The following is a 14,313-nucleotide window of genomic DNA, read 5'->3' as shown; positions in this document are numbered from 1 at the left end:
TTAACAAAGAATTAGTTTTAAAAATAATAAAGTAGTAGTTCTAAAATATTATGGGAAATTATGCAGTCATAAAAAAATTATATAGACTTCTATATTTTGACTTAGAATGATATATTAAGAGAAAGTAAAAGGAAATCAACCCTGAATATTCATCAGAAGGACTGATGCTGAAGCTGAAGCTCCAATAATTTGGCCACCTGATGTGAAGAGCCAACTCACTGGAAAAGATGCTGATGCTGGGAAAGATTGAAGACAAAAGGAGAAGAGGGCAGCAGAGGATGAGACAGTTTGATAGCATCACCGACTCAAAAGATATGAAATTTGAGCAAACTTGGGAGACAGTGGAGGACAGAGAAGCCTGGCAGGATATAGACCATGGAGTTGCAAAGAGTTGGGCACAGACTTAGCAACTGAACAACAAAATTTACTGTTTTGTAACTTACTTTCTCTTAATACATAAATGATATTATTTTAAATAATTTTGACAAATTATCTAAATATAATTATTTCAAATATATGCATTTAATTATACTTATTTAGAATGAGTTTCAGAGAAGGCAATGGCACCCCACTCCAGTACTCTTGCCTGGAAAATCCCATGGATGGAGGAGCCTGGTGGGCTGCAGTCCAGGGGGTCGCTGAGAGTTGGACACGACTCAGTGACTTCACTTTCACTTTTCACTTTTATGCACTAGAGAAGGAAATGGCAACCCACTCCAGTGTTCTTGCCTGGAGAATCCCAGGGAAGGCGGAGCCTGGTGGGCTGCCGTCTTTGGGGTCGCACAGAGTCGGACACGACTGAAGCAACTTAGCAGTACTAGAATGTGTTTAGTTTTTAAAGTTTCAGTTCAGTTCAGTCGCTCAGTCGTGTCAGACTCTGTGCAACCCCATGAATCACAGCACGCCAGGCCTCCATGTCCATCAAAGTTCAGAAGAATATATTCTTTAAAAAATTTAAGACATAAGATATTCTTTAAACTATTTAAGACAACAGTATCAAGAAAAGCAGAAATTTAGAACCTCATAAAGAAAACTGAACTAAAATACTGTGCTGGTCAGGTAAGTCATTTTATATGGGAAATGATGACATAAAAGTTATTAGAACTAGAGATGAATGTAATCCTGTGGAGATTCTTTTTTTTTTTTTTTTTAAACAAAGCACTCATATATAAACTTACCTCTTGTCTAGAAAGAGTCATGGGTAATTTTTCCTCTGCCAGTTCAAGTTCTAATACTGGATTCGATGAAGTTAATGGTTTCTGGTCCTCATCTTTTGGCTGTATCTACATTAATAGCCAAAAGAAATGAAATTCTCCTTTTAAAATACAATATGGTTTATTTTAACATGTACCATTCTATACATTACATATCTATCAAAATGAAACATGTTTAACATATTGAAGGTTTTTCAAGTGTTGCTCTGAGCAAACAGCTCATAATTGACATACATGCTTGCGAGAGCACAGGGACACCCAAGCAGAGAGCGTGCACCCTGGAAGCATTCTTGCTACAGAAGAGCAATAGAAGTTATTAATAAAATGGTTTCCACAATCAAAAACTTAAAGGTTGAAATCTAGACTCACTTTCTCCCTAGACTCCAAGATTTTTACTTTCTTCTTGGAAACAATCAGCTTGCTTCTCCTCTTTGAGAAAATCATCTTACAGGGTTATTTGATCCTTGCTCTAGATTTAAAATGAAGACCAAAATAAAAGAACTGCTTGATAACAAAAACCTGTGAAGCCTCAAGCATAAGCTCTTTCCTATCCTGACTTTTGAAAGGTATATTCCAAGTGCACAGGAATCATTGCTGGATGTGTAAAAAAAACTTCCCAGTGCTCCACAGAACTTGCCCATGAACTGAGCCATGAAGGAAAATAATGAAAACCAGCCACTCTCTACTCATAGCACATGGAGATGAAACTGGACACTGTTGTTCATATGAACCTGCAGGGAAAAAAAATCTCTTCTAACATTTTCTTGAGTCAGCTTCCCAAGTCACAGTTTAGGAAAATTGAGTTCAGCAGTTTATAAGTCCCACTGGGTGGTCTGTAAAAAGATACTGAAACGTGGTTTTCCAGTTGACCCTAAGACAAATCTAATATGTCAAAAGAAAATCCAAAAAAAATCAAAGAAGATCAACATTAAAGGAAACCATTCAGTTAAGAAAGGCTATATGGTTACAATTTTATACTTGGTGATTCCACACTTTAGGTTAAAGGTTATATTAATTAGTGTTAATAGTGATAACAGAAAATGTAAGTATAAATTAAACTTTCACCATTTTCACAAACCAAATCAGCATCAAGTCTCAATAAACAGTAACTAGTTTTTATAAGTGAATAAAAGTAACATGCTGTATTTTCACTGCTACCAACAAGGAACCATTAAATATGCTTCAGAAAGAAAACCCTGTGCTTTCTTTTTAAGCATAAAAACAGGTATTTCTCCCAAAATCTCAGGATGGAAAGCATTTTCAATTATAAAATGGCAGTGAATAGCCTTAAGGAAAAGACCTAAGACATTCTGTCAGCTGGACTCAACGTCACAAGCGGTATCTTTACAGCAATGATTTTGCTTCAGTGCTTTCCTCTATACTGGCAAGAAAGAACTGCTGTTATAGCAAGAGCAATGTAAACAAAGGAAAACTGTCACTGTTTATTTTCCAACCTTATCAAAAAGTTAAAAAGGTTCGAATCTAAGGATATGGGAAAGCAACCGAGTCAGTGGACTAAACCAAAGGTGATTCTTGTTTTACTTTAAGTGTGAGTTAGACAACGCTAGCAAGCAAATAATGGGAATCCTTTCTGACTATCTATTTGACATTTAGATGGTTTTAAAACATATTTTAATTCTTTACACTAGAAGCAAATGAAATCAACATACTTAAGAGAAGTATCAAAATACCAATGTAAACTTTCATATTGTAGAAACCTATCAGAAATACAACTACAGTTTTAACACCTACCCTCTCCCAAAAGTACAAAATGAAAGCAAATCCATATACATACCATTTGCATTCTTCATGCTTTCTTCTAGAAATGCTATGCCAGATAAAATTAATTTCCAGAACTTTCCCCATTACATGCACAAGAGTATTATTGTATAATCAATGTTTCACGAGCAAAGAGTCGATTTCAAATTTATGATTTGTCAAAAGCGTTTCAATAGAACCTCTGAACTTTGTTTAAAAAAATCAGACTAGATACAGTCATCTTTTAAAATAAATTAAACACAACTTTACCTTGTAACCTTTAACCCCTCCCAATAAAAACCCCAATACATTGTTAACTAGGTAATCTCAAAGATAATTTTAGTCATGTTTCTAAAGTATTCAAAGTTTTCTAGACAACTCATTTATTTCTAATATTTCAAGATCACATTTTCTATCCAGTAGGGTGAGCAGTGTTTGAAATGTGATACTTTATCATATAAAATGGCTATATCTCAGGTAGAAGTACTGAGAGCCAAGGGATTATTCACATTGCAAACATAAAACAGTGGCTTAAAATATTCAGGAGAAAGCAGGGGAAATACCACTGCTGATACCACTGCTGCTGAATGAATAAAATGTTTTGAACCCTTTACAAATGGACTTTTATTGGGAGAGGTGAGGAAAGGAGTGGTGGTAGTGATGAAAATGAGGTAGTATCGGATCCAGGACTTAATTAAAAGGAAAAAACTCAAGCTTTGATCTCAAGCCACTTCATGCTGTCCACAAAAAGCCAAACCATTCCAAGCCAAAGGTCATGCATGTATTTTCCTGAATTTAAGATTAAAAGAAAAAAAAGAAAAACAAAATCATACCTCTCCAGATGGCTTCTCATTTATAGGCTAATGTATAACATTGATAAATTGAACAAAGATCAATTGTTTTGTTACTTTAACAATGGCTATATAAATTTAAACTCAGAAATATATAATTTAACATAAAAGCAGGCATTCATACCTTGTAGCCACATCTTTCAAAATATGCTTCCTCTTCTTTTTTTGCAAGTTCACTACGCTTGAAATATTTTTTATTTTCCTATTGAAGAAAGAAGTAAGTTAATAATAACAGAAGTTTTAACTTTCCTATTGAAGATACAAGTAAGTTACTTCCTACTGAAGAAAGAAGTTCAAATTTCATGTCTCTTGATCAACAACCATGAAAGTTTTTCAAGAACTATAAAGTTTTTTTAGGTCCCACAGAGGTTATAGTGATTTCCTGAACACACCACCTGTCCTCCACCCTGGTCTAAACATGAAGACATTTCTCTTGCAGCATCATTTTAACAGACATCATCCAACAGCACAGAGAAAGAACCAATCCCACTTACCAAATGTTAATATTGTTTTGATTTAATTTCCTGGGGTTTTAATTCAATTTCTACACATGGATTCATTGTGAACCACATAAAACGTGATCCTTTAATTCTTTTCTCCTAACAGACCCAATCAAACAAAAATTATGGTCTCTTCAGCTGACATTTTAAATCTCATTACCAAGAGAGCTCCAAGGATGTGTCCACATTCTTTTTTGTCGTCTGGAATCTTATTATAATGATTAGTTAACTGTATTTGTATTAACCAATTTTTAAAAATAATCTGGAAATAGGATGGTTTTGGAGAGCTTCTCTAGTAAAAAGATGGTTCAAAGGCATTTGGTTTTAATATGACATGATGTTAAGAGACAAACTCAACCTACTGTGGCAGGGGAAAAAAGGTTAGCTCTTTCCATGCTATACATAAAATTATTCTGTTAAAAATGCAGTCCCTTGGATCATTTCATAATGTATAAAACTATCAAATCACTATGTTGAACACTTGAAAGTCATATTTTATGTCAGTTATAATGTAAAAAATACAGTTGCTCATTTGCAGGCTTGTTACTATCTGCAGTTCTGCCTCTTAGATACTATTTCACTGATGACTTAATTCAAATAAAGATACCACCCTACTTCATAAGGAGTAACCATAACAATACCTCAATAATACCTCCACACAGGTATTTAGCACCTCATAGTTGCAAAGCTCACTCAGGCAGTGATCATCAATGATGCTATACCCTGACATGGAAGTGTGATGGTAAACAATGGAAAGATCAGGTTCCCACACCTGAACACACTGCTCAAGCCTGGCACCAGTAAAACATCTAGGAAGCACACAGCAAACCACTTAAATTTGTCCTCCCCAAAAATCTAAATCAGTCTCTGATCATACAACTTCCTAGAAACGTAAAGGAGACAGGAAAAAGCTCAAACACCACAGGAAAGCAATCAAACACTAACACATTTCATAAAACTAGCCCCAGTTTCTTCAACAGGTTGATGAATTTAAAAAGTGGGGGACCTGAGGGAAAAGAAAATGTTTTCACTAAAAGAAACCAAGAGTCATAATAAATGCAATGAGTGGATTTTTGTGTGGACTTGATTTGAAGAAACCAACTGTAAAAACATATATTAATTTATATGTATTTTAATTCAACTGGGGATATTTGAATATGAGAAGAGTATTTCATGGTATTAAGGACCCAATTTTAATTTCGTTGAGTATGATCTTAGTTCTATAAAGATATGTCCTTATTTTCTAGAGCTACATGTGTTAGGTAGACAGGAGTTCATTATACAACTCTATTTGTATATATATTAAAAACTAACAGCTTAAAATTAACAGGTTTTTCTAAGTTCATTCATTAACTCAATAAATATTTACTGACTTATCTGATGCACCCCAAGCACAACTTTACAGATATAAACAGGAAGACGTTACCCAGTGTAAGAAACTGATGGCATCATCTGAACATCAAAACTACTCTGGAAAAGGTGGATGCAAATAAAATTAATCCCACTGGAGAGGTGTGAAACCTGAGAGTTAGAAAGGTCAGGTGACATTCCCAGAACTCAATAAGCCTCATGAATAACAGAGACAGGACTAAGACCTCTGGTCCTTAAATCCTTTGTGCTGATCCAGTATTCCACATTACAGTTTTTCACACCCAAAATGCATTTCAGCATCACAAATTGTTCCTTTTGAAATAGAACATACTGGTCATATTTCAAATGAATGAACTGACAACATGGACTGGTAGCCTCTCAGAAAGAGCTGGTATGTAGGAAGAAAGTAACAGGACTCCCCAGGCCGCGGACCATGGTCCAGCCTTTATAACTATGGAATCTTTTACTACCATGAGTCAATTCCAGTGAACATACCTACCAAAACCTTAAACCTAGAACATCCATTCCCAAAATGTAGACTTCTGGGGGTCCCTAAGACCCTTCCAGAGACTGCACAGGTCAAATTCATTTTCTTAACACTGAGCTGAATCTTTACACATGATAAACAGTGGTTTGCTGTGTATTTCCTTGATGTTTTACTGGGTGCCAGGCTTGAGCAGTGGGTTCAGGTGTGGGAACCTGATCTTTCCATTGTTCACCATTAAGCTTCCTTGTCAGAGTATACCATCATTGATGATCACTGCCTGAGTGAGCTGTGGAACTATGAGGCGCTAAATACCTGTGTGGAGGTATTTTTGAGGTATTATTATGGTTACTGCTAGTGAAGTAGGGCAGTGTTATGAAAGTTCATCTGATTTTACATAAAAATAAAAGACACTTTTCATTTTCACCAAGAACTTCATTAGAAAACATATTCACTAACTGAACAAATTTTTTTGGCCAACCCAATACTAAGACGTTGTGTGCCCCACCCCACTGCCCTTTTCATTATGCTCAGATCTGCACTGATGGTACAAAAGCAATGGTGAAGAAAACTACTAGAACCTTGGCATAAACATTGTTGATGTATCAGTAGTCACTTGTATTCCTCACCACCATGCTCTTGCCAGAAAATAAAAAGGCCAGTTTCTCTGAAGAATGTTTTGATAAAGAACAATTTTACTAAATCTTAACCCTTAAGTACGTGGCCCTTTAATATTTGGTATGATGAAATGAAAGGAAATGAAGCATATGAAGCACTTCCACTACATAATGAAGCAGGAGAGCCCTCTCAAAGAAAAACACTTGGGCAACTGGTTGATTATTCAGACTTGCATTTTTGGCAAACATTTTCTCAAAACTAAACAAAGCAACCTTGTCACCTAAAGGAAAACAATGACAGTACTTGTTGTCTATGATGAAATTCCACCTGTCAAGGGAAAATGAGAATGGTAGAAAAGTGGTATCCTTCACCATGAACTTGCTGGCTTCCTGACACATAAAGGTTCCACTGATGAAATCAGTGGTGATATTAACAAATGTGACTGTTAAAATACTGTCTAATGGAAAAATCAACATTTAGAAGATCGGCATAACTCAGCACAGCTGAGAAACTCACAATGTCACAAAGGCAAGATGTTACAAAACCACGCACAGGCAAAAGATCTAGGAGAACAGCAGACCAGAACACAACAGGTCTAGAGCAGACGAGATCAACAGACTTTAATATAAGAAAGGTCCACTGGTACAGGTCAGAACTCACTCTCCGACAACCAGCAGACTGGCTCCAAATAGGAAAGGGAGTATATCAAGGCTGCATATTGTCACCCTGCTTATTTAACTTCTATGCAGAGTACATCATCAGACATGCTGGGCTGGATTAAGCACAAACTGGAATCAAGATTGTCGGGAGAAATATCAATAACCTCAGATATGCAGATGATACCACCCTTATGGCAGAAAATGAAGATGAACTAAAAAGCCTCTTGATGAAAGTGAAAGAGGAGAGTGAATAAGTTGGCTTAAAGCTCAACATTCAGAAAACGAAGATCATGGCATCTAGTCCCATCACTTCATGGGAAATAGATGGGAAAACAGTGGAAACAGTGGCAGACTTTATATTTGGGGGCTCTAAAATCACTGCAGATGGTGACTGAAGCCATGAAATTAAAAGATGCTTACTCCTTGGAAGAAAAGTTATGACCAACCTAGACAGCATATTAAAAAGCAGAGACATTACTTTGCCAACAAAGGTCCGTCTAGACAGTTCAGTTGCTCAGTCATGTCCGACTCTTTGCGACCCCATGGACTGCAGCACGCCTGGCCTCCCTGTCCATCACCAACTCCAAGAGTCCACCCAAACCCATGTCCATTGAGTTGGTGATGCTATCCAACCATCTCATCCTCTGTTGTCCCTTTCTTCTCGTGCCTTCAATCTTTCCCAGCATCAGGGTCTTTTCAAATGAGTCAGCACTTCGCATCAGGTGGCCAAAGTATTGGAGTTTCAGCTTCAACATCAGTCCTTCCAATGAACACCCAGGACTGATCTCCTTTAGGATGGACTGGTTGGATCTCCTCGCAGTCCAAGGAACTTTTTCCAGTAGTCATGTATGGCTGTGAGAGTTGCACTATAAAGAAAGCTGAGCGCCAAAGAATTGGTGCTTTTGAACTGTGGTGTTAGAGAAGACTCTTGAGAGTCCTTGAACTGCAAAGAGATCCAACCACTCCATCCTAAAGTAGATCAGTCCTGAATATTCATTGGAAAGACTGATGCTGAAGCTGAAACTCCAATACTTTGGCCACCTGATGCCAAGAGCTGACTCACTGGGAAAGACCCTGAAGCTGGGAAAGATTGAAGGCTGGAGAAGGGGCCAACAGAGGATGAGATGGTTGGATGGCATCACTGACTCAATGGAGATGAGTTTGGATAAACTCCAGGAGTTGGTGATGGACAGGGAGGCCTGGCGTGCTGCAGTCCATGGGGTCGCAAAGAGTCGGACACAACTGAGTGATTGAACAGAATGGAATTTTTAAGAAACTCACCACTTCTGGTTACCAGTTCTGATAGAATATCAAAGAAAAATATCCACAATTACTAAAAAGGTTATTAAAATACTCCCTTTTCTAACTACCTCTCCTAAAGATGAATTTTACTCAGCTACTTGAATAAAAACAACATACTGCAACAGGCTGAAAAAAAGAAACAGGAAGATCCATTTGTCTACTAATACAGTTGGGGAGATTGGCAAAACGTAAAACATGCCATTCTTCTCAATAAATTTCTATTGTTTTAGAAAACAGTTTTTATAAAAATGCGTTACTTATGCTAACACGATGGGTTTTTCTTAACTATACTTCTACATGGAATATACATATACATTTTTAATACCTTAATTTGAATTTCTAATAGAGTAGAGATCTACACAACACATTGTACACAAACAAAAGCTCTCTGGACTTGTAATTAAGAACGTGAGAGAGACCAACAAGTGTCCTACGACCAAAAGTGTCCTGTCTGAGAAAAGTCCACTTGCTGGCCTTCTCCAGGCCTGCACTAGCTCTTAAATGCTGGGAAGCCATTTGGGTCCCAATGCTGCCCACTGATCCTGGTGTATTTAACCCAGTTTCCTCCCCTATTGTCTATACTGATCATTATTCTCTCTCCATTCCCTCAAACCTCTAAGCCCTTTATGTCTCCTGTTATTTTTAGCATATGATGAAGCCACTCTACAAAGAAAAGGGAAGCCAGCAAACAAGAACTCTGAATTCCTACCAGCACCGACCCCTTCTTCATTTAAGAATGGAAGAGGAAACCCTTGTCCTGTCTAAGGCCAACCCCTTCTAGCTGTCTTCCAGATCTCAAATCCTCCTGCCTTTCTCATAGTTAATTATCTATTTTCTCTCCTGCATCTCCCCTTTTTCTTTCTCTACTGGTGCAAATGATCATCACTTACATATGCTCAAGACTCTGCAACCTTAAAGGAAACATTCATTACCTGTGCTGGGTATCATGCTAAGCACCATTTACAGCAGAACTACCATAAAATGTTCTCTAGTCTGTCTCCAAAGGAAATCAGTCCTGAATATTCATTGCAAGGACTGATGCTGAAGCTGAAACTCCAATACTTTGGCCACCTGATGCAAAGAACTGACTCACTGGAAAAGACCCTGATGCTGGGAAAGATTGAGGGCGGGAGGAGAAGGAGACGACAGAGGATGAGATGGCTGGATGGCATCACTGACTCAATGAACATGAGTCTGAGTAAACTCCGGGAGTTGGTGATGGACAGGGAGGCCTGGCGTTCTGCAGTCCATGGGGTCGCAGAGTCCGACACAACTGTGCGACTGAACTGAAGTCTGTCTCCATCTCCTCACTGCCAGGTCTCTGAGCAGCTGGCCACCAACAGGAGTCCATCTTAATGCTCCACCAAAAAATTCCTTGAACTCATCACTAACTTGCAAGGTGCTAATCTAAGGATCTTCAAATCAACTGCAATTCTCTTTGTTTTCAATTGCCTTCTCTCAGCTGTCAGACACCTTTCTTATTTCTTCCTTACTGGTCTGTTCAGATTTTCTATTTCTTGTTTTTCTGGTCATTTGTTTCACTTTGATTTGCCAATTTATTAGAACATACTAATGCATTATTTGCCCTAATTATTGTACTTATTATTTCCTTTTTTCCAGTAACTTCCACACTAGTTCCTATAGTTCCTTCCTTTATTGTTTCAGTTTCAGGGTTTTGTCAATTTCTGTTAAAGGAGGTTTTTCTTTTTTTAATTAAGTCGTTTCTATACTTTTATAAATGAAAAAAGCAAGTACAGAAGAAAGAATCTAATATGCTGCCATCTTTATTTAAAAAGGAGAAAAGACACACCTTTGCTTCTTCACATTTGCTTCTAAAGCATGAAATAACTACAGGAGACCCCAAAGTTGACAATATTAGCTGCTTTGGAGGAGGTGAACTGGAAGTTGGGGCACATGGGTAAGAAGGACTCTTTTTACTGTTCACCCTTTAGTATGTTTTGAATTTTTAATCAATTGAATGCGCTTTTAACAATAAATTTAATTTTTGAAAACTAGTTTGCTTCTCATTTTTAAGTTATATTGAGAAAAATGTAGGTGTTTTGCTTCTTACTATGTGACCCTTCGCGTCAGGGCAAAAGAAGGTCGTTCAAAACAAAAGGCTCCCCACCAGGTTTCACTATCACCCTACACACTTTTTGTTTAGAAACAAAAGAGCAGTTTGTAAGGAAAGGAATCAAGCGGTGATTTCTATTTAAAACACTTTCTAAGGTGCACTGAAAACACCAAACAAACTTAGGGGAGATACGTTCATGACACAACTGACACTGTAGTATTTCAAAACCTAAGATTAGTAACACATCCCCCTTTACAGGTAACTCGGGCAGGATAGAGAACGTGCCCAAACTTAAAGAGCCCTCTGTCACGGAGGACTTGTTAACTCCTTTTACAAAGTTAGTTTCCTTTCTAGCTATATTCCAAATCTTTGAACTCTATGACAGAATATACAACACAGCCCTACAAATACAAGCCTGGAAGTGGCTGGTAGTGATTTTAAGACAGCATGTGAACTGAAGGTAAATGTGTGTTCCCTCCTAAAGCACTCGAACTCTCCATTGGACCTCTCACTCCAGCAGATTATAAAAACAAGTTGAAGAGGGTATACATAAAAAGCACTTCTTTTAAACACAGAGCCTCATTCCTGGGTGGTGCTTCACACATACTATTCTTGGGCTTTGTCCAAGTTGTACTGTCTGGATTATAAACCTGAGATTCCCAGGCCTAAAGAGAACAAATTTTTCTACCACATCACCTGAACCTCCAGCCCACACTAATGAAGAAGAGTCAAAACTAAAAACCAAATGCAACATGACTGTCACCATTTCACTAATTAGAAACATCATTCCTTCCATCAGATTAAGATTTTTAGTGTTTACAAAAAAAGAACATCAAACACAAACATCATCAAGAGTTCTACAAAAAGACACTGGAGAGCTAACAAATACACAGCCTGAACACCCAAAGCAGAACGTGAGAGATCACGAACCATGGGACAGGGTCAGTTTCCTGCTGAAGAATGGAAATAAGCCTTAAAGAGTATGGAGAAACAAATCCAATGGTTGGGCACCCAAACAGAATTTAAACAGACACAATACTTTTCAAAGTGTAAGAACTGTAAACTGTCAAGGGATCCTGCTAGCTAGGCAATATGTTTTCTCAATGATGCCATCCAAAGTAGAAAATTATACCAAAATTTACCTTGCACAGATGAATTCTATGTACTTGATAATCATATATATTTGCATCACCATATGGGGGCTTCCCTGGTAGCTCAGTTGGTAAAGCAACCACCTGCAATGCAGGAGACCCCGGTTCAATTCCTGGGTCAAGAAGATTCGCAGGAGAAGGGATAGGCTACCCACTCCAATATACTTGTGCTTCCCTTGTGGCTCAGCTGGTAAAGAATCCACCTGCAAAGCAGGAGACCTGGGTTCAATCCTTGGGTTGGGAAGATCCCTGGAGAAAGGGAAGGCTATCCGCTCCAGTATTCTGGCCTGGAGAAGTCCATGGACTCTATAGTGCACGGGGTGGCAAAGAGTTGGGCATGACTGAATGACTTTCACTTTTTTCATATCACCATATATAAAATTAGACAAAAATGTATGTAAGAAATAAATGCCAATCTTACACAGGCTCCTGAATGAAGAAGTTAAACATACACTTACTGTATTATCCAACCATTTCACTCCTAGGCATTTATTCAAGAGAAATCAAAGTATATGTCCAAACAGAAACCTGCACACTAATGTTCACAGCAGCTTTACCATGAGAGCCAAAAAATGGAAACAACTCAAATGTCTATCAACAGGCTAATGAATAAACAAATTGGGGGTAAAATCATACAATGGTAGAAGACTGTTCAGTAAAAAAATAATGAAATCCTGCTATAAATGCATGAATGAATCTCAAAATTAGAATGAAAGAAAGCAGACAAGAGCGCTTGTATTAAACACCTCTGCATAAAACTCTAGAAAGTGCAATCTAAGTAACAGAAGGCAGACCCACAGCAGCCTGTGAAAGGGTAGGTAGAGCCCAGGGAGGGGGAAGAAAGCGGGATCACAGGGGCACAAGGAAACTCTGGGGGGAGGCAGACATGTTCACGCTCCTCATTGTGGGGACAGCATCACAGTGCAGGCTTGGCGTAACTCACTAAGCTGTGCACCTTAAACATGCGCAGCTTACTGTGTGTCAAGTATTCCCCGATAAAGCTGCTTAAGTCAGCAGCACAAAACGGAAGCAGCCTAAGTGTCCACCAATAAGCACATGGATAAAGAAGATGCGGTACGTATACACACAATGAAATACTACCTAGGCGTAAAAAAGGACAAAATTTTGCCATCTGCAGCAACATTGATGGACTTGGAGGGCATGTGCTAAGTCAAAACAGGCGGAGAAAGACAAATTTATGTGGAATCTAAAAAGTACAACAAACTAGTGAATATAAAAAAGAAAAACCAGACTCACAGATACAGTAGAGAACAAACTGGTGGTTACCAGCGGAAAGGGTGGAGGGGCAATATAGGGGCGGGGAGTAAGAGGTACAAGCTACTCCGTATAAGCTCCAAGGACATACTGTACAACACAGGGAATACAGTCAGTATTTTGTAATAACTTTAAGTGGAACAGGACCTTTACCATTGTGAATCACTCTACTGTATACCTGGAACTTACATAAGTAGAGCAACTATGCTTCAATTAAAAACACAAAATTAAACAGAGTGTTAGCATTTACACTGCCTGATTTTATAACTCACCAAACTGCAACGGCAATCAAGACAGTGAGGCACTGGCATAAAGATCAACAAACGGATTAGGACAAGAGAGCAGAGCAGGACAGAGCCACACAAACTATTACTGATTTCTGATGATACCAAAACCATCCAAAGGGAAAGGAAAAACATTACCAATAAATGGTGCTGGAACAAATGGATATCCAAATACAATAAATCACACCCCTGCCTCACATCATACCAAAAAACTGATTCAAAAAAATTTTGTTTTTGTAAAAGATAAAACCATAAAACTTTTAGGAGATATTATAAGAGAATATCTTACTCTCTTGAGTGAATGCTTAGGAGTGGAATAGCTCGATCACTCAGCAGGCCTATGTTTTACTTTTAAGAAACTGCCAAACTGTTTCTCAATAGGTTACGCTATTTTATATTCCCAGATAGGATACAGTCAACATTAACCATAAAAAATCGATAAGCTGGACATTATCAAAATTAAAAACTTTTAAGAAGATGAACAGAAAACCCACAGTCTAGAAAATTCACAAAACATACTGACAAAGGAGTGATATCCATGATATATATAAAGAATTCCTTGAACTTACCAAGGATAAACCAACCAATCCAATTTTAAAATATGCAAGTAATTTTAAGCCACATCACAAAAGATATACAAATAGAAAAACACACAAGATCTACTTAATATTAATTCTCAGGGAGATGCATACAAAAACCACAATGAGATATTACAATACATCCACCAGATTGGCTGAAGTTAGACTGAAGCACAAATTGCTGACACAATGTC

General features: G+C 37.8%; 1 protein-coding gene across 1 annotated transcript in view; it reads right to left on the bottom strand.

Annotated features, from left to right (window-relative positions):
• Positions 1-14,313, bottom strand: part of PRPF18 (pre-mRNA processing factor 18) — a 58,667-nt gene that overhangs the window by 36,016 nt on the left and 8,338 nt on the right. Inside the window, exons 2-4 of the mRNA XM_052650568.1 lie at positions 3,948-4,025; positions 3,806-3,832; positions 1,179-1,283 (exon numbers count right to left, since the gene is read on the bottom strand). Of these exons, the coding sequence (XP_052506528.1) occupies positions 1,179-1,283; positions 3,806-3,832; positions 3,948-4,025 (210 nt within the window). The remainder of the gene's footprint in view (positions 1-1,178; positions 1,284-3,805; positions 3,833-3,947; positions 4,026-14,313) is intronic.

The sequence above is a fragment of the Budorcas taxicolor genome, chromosome 13, assembly GCF_023091745.1.
Source record: "Budorcas taxicolor isolate Tak-1 chromosome 13, Takin1.1, whole genome shotgun sequence".
NCBI lineage: Eukaryota > Metazoa > Chordata > Mammalia > Artiodactyla > Bovidae > Budorcas > Budorcas taxicolor.
The sequence above is the reverse complement of the archived record's forward strand: the minus strand, read 5'-3'. Positions and strand labels throughout refer to the sequence as shown.